Source organism: Cryptomeria japonica, chromosome 6 (genome assembly GCF_030272615.1).
Source record: "Cryptomeria japonica chromosome 6, Sugi_1.0, whole genome shotgun sequence".
Lineage (NCBI taxonomy): Eukaryota > Viridiplantae > Streptophyta > Pinopsida > Cupressales > Cupressaceae > Cryptomeria > Cryptomeria japonica.
The window spans coordinates 115,947,687-115,960,021 of NC_081410.1; the positions used below are offsets into that span (position 1 = coordinate 115,947,687).

The 12,335-nt window shown below is 36.2% G+C and overlaps 1 protein-coding gene across 3 annotated transcripts in view; it reads right to left on the reverse strand.

The window, feature by feature from the left end:
- Window positions 1–408: 408 nt before the first annotated feature.
- Window positions 409–12,335, reverse strand: part of LOC131074801 (subtilisin-like protease SBT6.1) — a 70,143-nt gene continuing 58,216 nt past the window's right edge. For all 3 annotated transcript variants that reach the window (XM_058011480.2, XM_058011481.2, XM_058011482.2), the window contains exons 5-10: window positions 10,563–10,747; window positions 5,510–5,773; window positions 4,257–5,328; window positions 3,479–4,156; window positions 1,114–1,174; window positions 409–1,033 (exon numbers count right to left, since the gene is read on the reverse strand). In XM_058011480.2, the coding sequence (XP_057867463.2) occupies window positions 945–1,033; window positions 1,114–1,174; window positions 3,479–4,156; window positions 4,257–5,328; window positions 5,510–5,773; window positions 10,563–10,747 (2,349 nt within the window). In that variant the 3' untranslated portion in view covers window positions 409–944. The remainder of the gene's footprint in view (window positions 1,034–1,113; window positions 1,175–3,478; window positions 4,157–4,256; window positions 5,329–5,509; window positions 5,774–10,562; window positions 10,748–12,335) is intronic.

Below are 12,335 nucleotides of genomic sequence, written 5' to 3' on the forward strand. Positions count from 1 at the left end.
AGATCTTTTTGGCTTTCATGCTCATTATAAATGCAATATTAAAACCCTATGTGCTATCCATCCATTGAGAAGCTTTATTCCCGTGAATCCTATATTATTTAAATACTGTTGAATCATATACACTGGAACATCAAATATGCCAGCTTCCAATGATCGATGACCAGTTTTGACCATCAAACCAATCAACCTACATCAATAACCTCAAAAATAATGGGGAGGGCATTAATTCAAGGATTTCAAATTATTGTAGGTTTTACAAATGCAGTGATAACAAATTCTTAAGAATAGAAAATACCCACCATTAATTCCTACAAATTATTAGCATTGGAAATTTACTACTCAACATGTGCACGTGATCTTATTACCAATAGACAAGCTTAAGAAATCTTCTTTCGAGGGAAGCAAAAATTGATTGACAACTGAGAATTAATTATTCAAAACATACGTTGGGGTTGCCTTTCATCAACCATTTGACTATGATACAGAGAAAGCACCATCTCACTTACTTTCCTGCCATTTTGCAGGCTGAACCAGATCCTCTCACTGTTTGGTACAGACCCACAACCAAGACAAGGCATAGTGCAAAACCAGAGGAGACACCCGGCAGCCACATCAAAGTAATATTTGAAAGCCATCTGAGTCTCCTTCCAAGTTACGTTGACAAAATTTCTATAATTACATTAAAAAGTCATGCTACTGAATTGCTGTATTCACAAAATAGTTCTTTACGGTCGCCTCCATGCACCTCTAGCTGACGTTTCCTTGTCATACTCGTTGGTATCTAAGTTCCTCATCTCATACAAAATATGAAACTAATATACAGCATTTAAATCAAAGATCATTTCTAGCAAACAACTGCAAGGCCATGAAGACTTCCATTTTGCTGCACCAATAGCTAAACACTGCATACTTTGGTGTCAACTGTTATAAATTGTATCGAACTATTAAACAGCAATGGGACGCGCCGTTCGATTCCGTGCTCTTCTGCGTCGCCTTTGCCTCATTCGCCAGAAGCTCAAACCAAGAAGAAACCCTACAAGGAAACAAATTACTTAAAGCAAAAATGAACATTGAACCCTTAGGAACCCTTGAGCTTCAATATCAATTACTCACCAGTAATACAGAGAAGAACTGGGACAAGCCACTGAAATGCAACCAAGGTTGGTACATCAAGCTGCAAAATAGCCAGCAAGGTTGAGGTTTATATATGTTAGATACGAATGAAAATAACAGTAACCCTAAACTTGACAGTTAAACGAACTTTTGAAAGTAAAACCACCATATTGTTTCTAAAACATTTCCGATGACACCATTGCTTCAAGAGATAAAAATTATAGAGACATCATAAATGCCAATTTACCACAATTTTCTAATTCCAACACGTACGATTGACGAGAAGAGCAATCTCTGTGCGCAAGTGGCTATGCCACGCACTACAAGAAACACACTATACTGAACTGAAGTTTAAAAAGAAAGAAGTCCACAGAAAGAAAAAGTAGTGTTTCCTAATTGAATCACTCCTAGTCAAACAACATGAAGCTCTAAAAGAGTTCAAGTCACCAAATATGTAACTTCCCAATGAAAAGAGAAGCTCTGATAGAATAGACTGCAGACAAAACCTCAAAAGAAATCCAGTGCAAGGAAGAAACAAAGACAAACTATATTTATGTCCATGAATGACTGATCAAAAAGTCAAAAGAAAGGTAGTGCATGGGTGAAACAAAGACAAACTATGTTGATACCCATGAATGACCACAGTAGGTCAACAGGGACCAACCACTAATAATAGCATGTGGGAGTTATAAAAGGAGCGCTGAATCTTTAAACAACAAAAGACTTCAAGCTACAAGGTAAGCACAAAAGAATTTGTGATTCTAACAAACAAGCGGGGATAACCCTTAAACATGTCAATACAGGCAAAAGTCATATGATTCTAAATTACATGAAGGCTGGTGGAGATTTGACATGAGATTAAAGCTAGTTCTAGCTTTTAGCATACACATCAACAAACATGAAAAAGTCAATAGAAGATTTGATGATGTAAATTTAATTATATAAGTATGACCTGGAACTAAATGGATCTAGTCAAACTGCCCTAGTGAACACTAAGAATGAACTGTAGAAAATTTCTTATCCTTCGTAAATGATAGCAATATAAAGGAAGCTTGTAACCACGTTAACTATAATATGCATCTGACTGGATATCCTGGAATATGAGCAAGAAGTAGCAAACCCTCAATTTCATGGAACAGGTCCACAATGTTAAGAACAAGAGGATGAATGTGCCTTGGTAACTGCCCCCAGAGAGAGGTGCAATCCCATCATCTGCATATGCATCCATAGCATCTGAAAGACACCAAACACTACCAACCACTGGAATAGGTTTGAAAAACGACATAACTAATCAATTGTGAAAATCCCTGTAAATTACAAGGCCCTTCAAAAAAATGTTAGGGTCAAACTTTGCTGGCCAAATGTGTGCTCAGGACAACCATTTTTGTGGTGCCCATAGAGCAGTTTTACAAGACTCAGCAGGGCTCACAAAGACTCAGCAAGTCCCAAGGCAGCAGCAGTACAGCAGATTTTAATGCGGTATCAGCATTTAAGAGGAAAGAATTTTCACACATTAATCCAGCAGCAGGGCAATTAACAAAGTATGTTGAGACATGGACCAGCTAGGACTCGAACCTAGGACCTTCCATATGCTGCTGGAGTGCTCTACCACTGAGCTACTGGCCCCTCTTGGACCAGTCCATCGTCGGTCCGGGTGTGGCTTATTTCCAACACCAACACCCCCCCTTAAGCCACACCTCTCGTGTGCTTGGGGCTCCTAGCCTGGACCTGGCTCTGATACCATGTTGAGACATGGACCAGCTAGGACTCGAACCTAGGACCTTCCATATGCTGCTGGAGTGCTCTACCACTGAGCTACTGGCCCCTCTTGGACCAGTCCATCGTCGGTCTGGGTGTGGCTTATTTCCAACACCAACAAAGTACAGCGGAATTATTATCATAAAATTGTTATTAAGTTGTTCCTCAAAAATCTTACGTTTTATATCTATTAAGAACTGGGACTCTGCCACATCAGGTATTGAGCTTCCTATGATCCTTATCTACCTATATTACTTCCAAAGATTAAAATCAAGTGGGTCAAACAAAAAAAACATCAAACAGTTATTACCAGAAGCATACCAAATCAGCTTTCCAAATGTAAATACAAGCAAAATCTCTGAAAGAAGAAATATAGCTTTCTCGACATTGCACCATTCAAACTTCATAAAGAGTTATATTTTTGCTGAGTCATTTCAGGAAGCCAAAAATATTACAAGCCCCAAACTTTCATAGTTTCAAATGATCCCTGGCAAATAAAGAAGATCCTAACTTCCGGGATTTTAAAGAATATCTTTACATTTCACGATTAAATTACCTTCTACGTAAAGAGCTTTCAGTTTGTAAGTAAATGCAGTGAAATGCTTACCTCATCCCTGTTGAGCCACCCAAGAAGGTCCATCTTTGCACGTTGTCTTCTGCTTGAGATGTTTATTGAGACATTTCTTTTTGACAGAGGAATTTTCAATGAATGATTCCCAACTTGTTCTAAACCTTGATTTTTGTCAATACCAAAACCATCTTTGGTTGCATTAAAGGAATATTCCTTAGAGTGATAAGTTTCCCTTTCAGCTGTTACATTTGTTTCTGAATTTCCAATGGCAGGCCTTGCACCAATAATGCTTTGAGATGTATCAGGATTGCTTCTCATTGGCTGTCGTATTATGAAAGGACTAGGAATCCCTGGGAGTTCTCCATTCCTCCAAGTCTCTGCATTATAACCCTTTGCTCCCCACACCTCAAAACGAGCATCATTCCCACACATTAGATTGTGATTCATCACCAAAGAATATGATGAAAGATTAACATCTTCTCGCCGGGCTGGAAAAGAACCATCATTCCTAATCAGTGGAGAAGCCAATCTGTTTGATGCTGGGAATATCCTGGGATCTCTAATATTTTGACTGGTGAAATCTAGAAGCTTTCTAAGAAGCCAGTAGCAATTAACCACCATATGGCTACTATCCAAACAATTTGAATCTCCATATACTGCAATACGACCAGTTCCACCACCCACTTCTAAAACTCCAAGAACAGAAGATTCTACCTGCACAGAAATTCATATGCTTTCTTTTAGGATTTGACAGGGAACTGTTCTAAAATGTGGACTATGAAACACTATACCCACAAGGTGAGTAGGAACTTACTTTGGCTAGACCAGATGCCTGCACTACATTCTGTGTGGTGCTACCATCAAAATTTTCTTGAAATGAGAAATTATGAAGGAAACCACCTGCTGGGAACTCTGCAATATCTGTGCCAGAAGCATAGTGACTTCTTTCTCCTCCTAAGAAGAATGCACCATTCAGGATAGTGTCCCCAAATGCTATACCAAAAGGTTTGAGTAGGTCATTTAGTGCAGGAATATTGGCACCACCAGTAGCCGGAGTCCACCAACTACGAGTATTGTCGTCAAAAAATCTCATCTTCGTCATAGTCTCCACATTATACCAATCTCCAAATACAAGCAACCCCAAACCATGAATCTTTACATCATTCTCCAGTTTACTAATCTCTTCTTTGAAAAATTCATCCTCAAGATCTACCATTAGGAGTGTACCATACTGGCTGGCATCAAAACATGTCAATGGGGACCCCAAAATTTCCATGTAGTATCCAGCATCCCTCAACATATCAAACATCCCATGAAAATTTGTATGTGGGTGGTCGCCGTGCCAATCAAGAATATCATTTTTCACATCTAGTGAGTCTCGAGGTATATATCCAGGAGGATATTTAATACTATGAAATTGATCCCACAGAATCCGTTGAGAACGAGGTGGAGTCGGAATAACTTGCAATTTTAAAAAAAGTATGCAAATGCTTCTCCGAGGAGTGGTCTCCCCTTTTGCAGGAGGTGAAACTACTGTGAATGTTACATTCCCTTCTATAAGTCCTGAAAATTGAGCCCCCTCATCCTTGATTTGCATATGCAAAGCCAAGTAACCAGTCCATGGCCAAATAACATCAGAATAGGTGAAGTGAATATTGAGTAGATTCCCAACCTCGTTGAAGGGATGCCATATCGGTTCACTCTCAACATGCCCAGTCACTCCCATACCATTCAAAATAGTTGCATTAAACATAACAGGCATTGCACCTGCATATAATGGTTGACGACAAAAAGGCCATGCATAAGGACAATCTGTAAAATCAAGAATACTTGGAAGAATGCTTGCCCGAGGCCTGTACTTGAGAAGAATTTCATATGATTCAAGCCTGAGTGAGACATAGTGAAGCATGACAGAAAGTTCAATAGCTGTCAGATAATCCATAACACATGCATTTTAATTCGAAAATTAGCGCAAAAAGTCAGAGCTTATTAAATATACATTATTATACATGCCTAAAGGAAAAAAGATCAATAAAACCAGTTCAAAAGAAAAAAATATATGCTCACAAATCAAGTCGACCAGCACCCTGCTCAAAAATATTTGGCCCACCAAGTTTTGCAGCACCTTCAACTAGTGCTTGTTTCATACTTGCTGGGTTCAATATGTCCCAGCGAATATTCTCAGGAATCACACTGGCCAGCAAACAGACTACACCAGCAACTACCGGACTTGCAACGCTTGTTCCTGAAAGACTTTTGCAGCCAGTACTAGTTTTTGAACCCATTATATCTCTTCCATATGCAACAACATCTGGTTTGACACGTCCATACCTACAAAATAGAAATCAAATGAAAGCTTAGCCTCTGACTTGATTATCATGTTGTACCATTATAAAGTTTCAGAAGAAGTAATGCAAAAGAACTACTTTCACTAACTAATCTTGCAAATGGAATAGTTCCACTGTCAAAGAAATGCTTTTAAACAAAATCGATGTCAGCAAATATACTCAAAAAAGGAAATGACTAGGATTGGAATATAGTTATTTTGATCCATGCCAACCAGAACATATAACAGCAAGGCTTCTTTACATTATAATGAACATCCTTTGCTTAACTTAGCATCCAGGTTTCAGATACAAAGCCTTAGTGATCTGATGCGCACACATATTACAATTAATAGAGGAAGATTAGACCAAAACCAAAACCATTTCATAGTAACAAATATGAATCTTAACCCTCAGAACCATTGGCATATTATAACTGAGCAATTTTAAATACACCGACACATATAGCACACACTCATATTTCTCTCATCGAAATGAATGCATTTATCTGCCTATATAAGCACTCACAATTTTATCATAAATATACATATTATACACATTTATATATTCACCTTTTCTTCTATATTCATATAATTTTCATATTTTTTAAGCAAATGCTTAACTTCAGTCCTCTTGTCATTTTAATTCTTACTGAATGCGTATAATTTATTTATAACCTCTTGTCATTTTATTTCTTAGTGAACAATACATGTTTGTTATCTGCTAGTTCACCATATTGATCTGTCTTATTTATTACCACGCAATTATGCTATCTTTTAAGTCCATCCCACCTTACCCCACTCTTTCCTCTTGCCTTATTCTTCATTTTCCAGTCCTCACCTCACCTCCTCCCCCCACCTCTCTTTAAGGCTGATTCTGTGCAATCCAATCCATCACTCTCCTATTCCTGACAATGGATCATTAAGTGTGATCCGAAACATCAATTGAAAAATATACTGAGTTAAAACCAAAACCAATTAAACAATTCTTCATTGACTGAGGCAAACTCATGCCAACAACAGAGTAATTTGTGTGGCAACTTTGAGACTAATAGAATAACAATGTGAAACAGGAGTCCTTCCATGCTTCAATTGTGATGTGGTTTCAACAGCATTAGATGTAAGAAGCACCTTCGAACACCTCAAATTGATTTTTTTAACTCAATATTAGGTGACTTATTCATAACACTTAACCAAATGATAGGTAAAGCAATGAACACAACATATACAATGTTGCCTCCATTATGACCTGAACTTTAATGTGAACACCTAAAACTTATTACAGGAATGGAAATACTTGCATTATCACAACAAAGAATGACCTGTGAGTTTTTGTTATGATTTTATCCCATGAGTATTCCTATAATATTAGAGATTTCAGTCCAAAAAATTTGTATTATGTTTCAGTTAACAAAATATAGAAGCACAATATTACTGTAGCATCCTTGTCGCATTCTTTTTACATGGTATCAAAGCAACATTCCAGTCTTGGGCAGTCATGGAGCTTAGGAATGGTGCACAAACCAGGATCTTAGATTTTCTACCACTCGCAACATCTACTTATTTTCCAACCTTCATAGATATTGTTTTCTATTGATTGGCGGAAAGCGGAGTTTGTGATAAGAGATTTTCTATCAGCCTACTCCTCATGCGAGAATATTTTGGTTTCAGACAAATTCAAACGTTTATTAAATAGCCTATTGCCCACGCATAGTATACGATTGCTTCAGAGTCTTTGCAATAGAGGAGTAACCAATCTGGGCGTACAATGTAATGAATCAATGGTTATTTCTGCTATTTCCAAGCTCATATATCGAGTAAATTAACAATTTCTTAGCTGCAGTCATGTTTGTTAATTCACCATATCCATGTTTGGCTCTATATATCTCCCTGTAACACGAGGTATTCTTTAAGACTGGCAAGGAATGAACATGGTGCATTGATGCAATAGTGGTGAAGATCTATATTCATCTAAAACTTATTGTTATGTACACAAATGAACAATGTTCCAAAAATATTACTCCAATGATGTCATCAATCATTTTGAATGGAACACTTTCAAGAAAATACCAAACCTTTGTGGATGGCAAAAATATTTCAACAAAAGAGAAAATGTTTTTAATAATCTATATCTTTTTCCTACTACTAGCCCCGCTTGAAATCTTTTTATCTGTGCACTATCAGTTTCCTCCTCCGACCATTGTGTGTTGTCAAAACCATGCTTCACCTCCAACGCATAGGTGTCAAGTTGTGTTTTAATCAATTCAATTTCTAATTATAGCTTGTAAGTTGTAACTATCTTAGAAAAGTCAATTAGCATTGAATCAAATCATTGAATTGTTTTTTAAAGTCTATGTTTGTCGATTGGGTCTCTAATGATAGCTTTTAGATTGAAGTTAAGTTTTTAATAGTTTCCTAGTGGTAGGTTATTATAATTTATTGTCTACTTATTGTCGGTTTAGTGTCTCAAAACGACTTATTAATTCTTCTAAAGATATTTGGTGTCAGTGTGTAAAAGTCCAATAAAAATATTGTATGTTATCAAAGCAAGTCAAAGTCAACTTGTATCATTTCATTTAGAATAGGGCCCGTTTTTTCTTCTTCAATGCATTTAATGACTCATTTTGAAACAAAATATCCTTCAATACTCCTATATCCAGCAATTCCCATTTGCATCATAATTAATGCATTCAAGGAGGCAACGTTAGAAATCCTTGCAGTAGCTTTTGGATGGTTTGGATGACTCAGCAGCAATAAATCCCATTCTCTAATGTTTGAAAGCAGCAGCTTTATTGCTGGGAATTACAATATGAAATACACTTCACAAAGGACAAATACTGCTGGTGTTAGAGATTACTTCCTCAGCATTAGACAATGACAATCTGCCTAAATTAACAAATAAGGAAATTGCTTGAAGCTGCACCAATATCATATAAGTCTATAGAGATAATAATTGAAGAAAAAGTGAAGCTAGTTTTATACAAGCAACCATCCCCATCTTCATCCCTTTTACACAGTATAGCATAGTTTACTGTGTAAGAACCAAAATGATTCACACAAATGGACCAAGATCCAATTGACAAATATCATTTGAAAAATTTTGAATATAATAGAATTGCCTTCCTTGTCTTATACTCACATTTATTACACTTTTTGTTATTATTTCCATCATCATTGTCAAGCTCCTTCACCACTCAACGGCAAGCCTTTCCTTTAGAAAAGTTAATTTGCAATGCAAACAAATCTGTATTTTTATCAAATTATTGTGTTTTGTTATAATAATTGCTATTTAGCTTTTATTTATTTTATTTTTACTTCAACTTGTGTTTTCTTCTGAATGTTTCTGTTTATCTTGGTTGTGAAGGCATGATGAGGGATTTTATTCGTGAGTAGTAAATGGTTATAACCTGTGTTACATGGGGGTGCATCCCCAGCCCTTAAACACCTGTCACCATTCCCTTAGGCATTTCAGGGATGGCGGGATACCAGGGGACATCCCCTGTCAGTCCTCTTCCGCTCGCCAACCCCATCCCCCTCGACCAACAAGCAAAGTCTGGAAACGCTTCAGAAACACTTCCCCATTTAAAGGAAACCGCAGGAATTGGTTGGGGGCACCTGGCCATCCCAAAGGCAGGCAGGGATGTCTCAGTCTTCCCTCAACCATCCCAAGAACAGCTGGGTGTTCCCTACAGCAAAGCAATTTTTTTATAATGTTTGAAAAAAAACAGTACATAACATTAAAAAAAATACTATTAAGTATATCATGACAGCAGTATAACAGCAATTAAATTAATCACGACAGTAATGACAGCAATAAATATATCATGATTCAGATTCATAGTTAAAAGATAAGTTTTATAATAGTTAACACTAACAGCCATAATTTGGATTTCTAGATTCATTGTTCAAAGAATTCTCAATCTGCTATTTAAGTCAGTTATTATTGTCAGTTGCAAATGAGATTAAAGGTCCATTGGCTATGTCTGGTACACTGTTATTGTGTAAGAAGTGCAAACAAACAATTTATTTTTGGAATACGGTTGGCATGCAAGATTCTGCGGACATCATCAAACATCATTTGAAGAGTGTCATGTTATATTGCTGCAGTTACACTGATGTTCAGTAATTTGTAGAACTCTCTCTCTCTCTCTCTCTCTCTCTCTCTCTCTCTCTCTCTCTCTCTCTCTCTCTCATATAACACACACAGAGACATATATATATCCCTCAGACTGCCATTACACCATCCCTGTACTGGAAAGACCACACCATGGAACATAGGTTATAACAATTTCAATTGTTCAACTCATTTTCATCTTTGTTTGCCAGATCCATTTGAAATTATTCAAGGAGATCCTTCCAAAAAAACAAAAGAAATTCCAAGTAATTGATGTGCATCTCATCCAACTGATTGTGTCCAAAGTCATTTACAAAATAAAGAATTAATCCATAATAACATTAGAATGCTGTCATAGTTCTTTTAGATTTACAATATTCATTCTTCGTCATTAACTTTTGAAGTCTTGCAATAGGTCAGATAGATTGTCGGGCCTTAAATATATTAATAAAAATACAAGTTATTGCATGTCGACTACAAATGAGCTTAACCTCCATGTGAATATTCTTCCAGCTTCAGCATTGGTGTTATACTGTTCAAAGACCTAATACATCAGTTTCCAGTAATATGTAGCCAGTAGCACAAATTTGATGAATGCCAATGCAGGAAACAGGAAATTAAACTAGAATAAAAACAACCTCCAGAGTTTTTTAGCACAAAAATAAATGAAAGATGAAATATACCCGTGAGGAATCTCCCATGTACTCATGCCACGAGATGAAAATGAAGCAATATGGTCATCATAATCGATCCCACCAACCCCAATAACATCATTTTGGTCTGCTGGATTATTGAGTGTACCATAAAGAGGACCATCATTTCCAATAGCTGATACCATGATAATCTTATTTGCAGTTATTTCCCAAACCTGCACCAAATTCAATTGAAAAACATAAACTAACTCGTCTTAAAATACTTTCATGACTTAGTTGCATTTAATATTACAATAAGGGTCACCAGTAACATGACATGGCATCTCAAAATTTGAAAGTACCAACAATACTAGCCAATGTTTTATGGAATTTATAGCAGAAGAGAAAAGGACATGAATAAATCCCATACGAGGTAACCAGGAAGCAGATTTTAATTTGATTTTCAAAAAAAGAAAAAGATTTTAAAAAATAGAAACTCAGAACTTATAAAATTGATTCTGTTTTCTAATCCACCAATTTATGAATTTCTAAGATAATCACTAGAACTCATAAAAACTGTTAACTTGCTTTTGAAAAGCTACAATTATAGAATAATTACACTTACGTTTCGATTGAAATACCAAATATAGTATAATGTCCAGTGTGCCCAAATTGACAGAATTTACATTCTTGAAAGAAATGTCAACTGGAAGTAAATGTTAATAATCGACATCAGAAAATGACCATTCTGTGCATTAGACGTTCACTAGCACTTTATTTGCTCAAATATTGGTGGGAAACATAGATATTTATATTTATTAGAATACATTATGAATTCATGGGAATTAGATAACACCATTTCCCCAATGCAGAGTATATATTTTGCAATTGTTATAATATAATGCCAAAACATTTGAAATTGATTTGACCATAAAATATAATGCACCATGATTTCCATACAGACTTTCATTGCTATCTTTCTGCCACAATTTGGAACATTTGGGACCTTTCATCTTGGGCTACACATTACACTCAAAACAACAAAATACTATACACAAAAAATATAAGTCAAAGTAATTGTACTAAATTACTAATAACCAAATAAGTCAATGGGAGTATAATGAATAGCAGATTTAGACAACACCAAACTGGGGTATAATGAAAAACCCTCTTAAAAAAGAAACACACATAGATAAGCAATGTATTTACCAGAAACATTAAATCCAAAAAGAAAAAGTTGGTTTATTTTGAGCAAAAAGTTGGCCACAGCATTCATCGAACACCATACATGAAATTCGAATTTTGGAGAATTTCAAATATTTTAATTAAATTCGGCCTTATATTCATACGGAAAAATGCATCAGCCTTCTTCATTTCTGCTGCCGACTTCTATTTCCCTGTGCATCAATATTCCTGCATTGTTGCGTACGCAAATCTGGAGAGGTAACCATTGTCCATGTGACCATTGTCCCGAATTAGTATTAGTAGTTATGGGCGGCAATTTTAATGCTATCTGAAATCTTAAAGAAAAAATTAGGGGGTTAAAAAAGATAAACAAAAACATACATAATTTTAGGGATTTTGCTAAAGAGGCTGGATTGGTGGATTGTGCTACATCAAATGGGACATTCACATGGACTAATAGAAGGGGATTCATAAATATTGCGGACACACTAGACAGATTTATGACATCCATTGTGTGGCTAAATGGTTCATTCCAAACTGAAGCAAAGATCCTCCCTATATCAGTCTCTGATCACTTCCTAGTCAACCTGGAAATTAAAGCAAATGAACGGCCCTTCAAATCAACATTTAAGTTCGAGA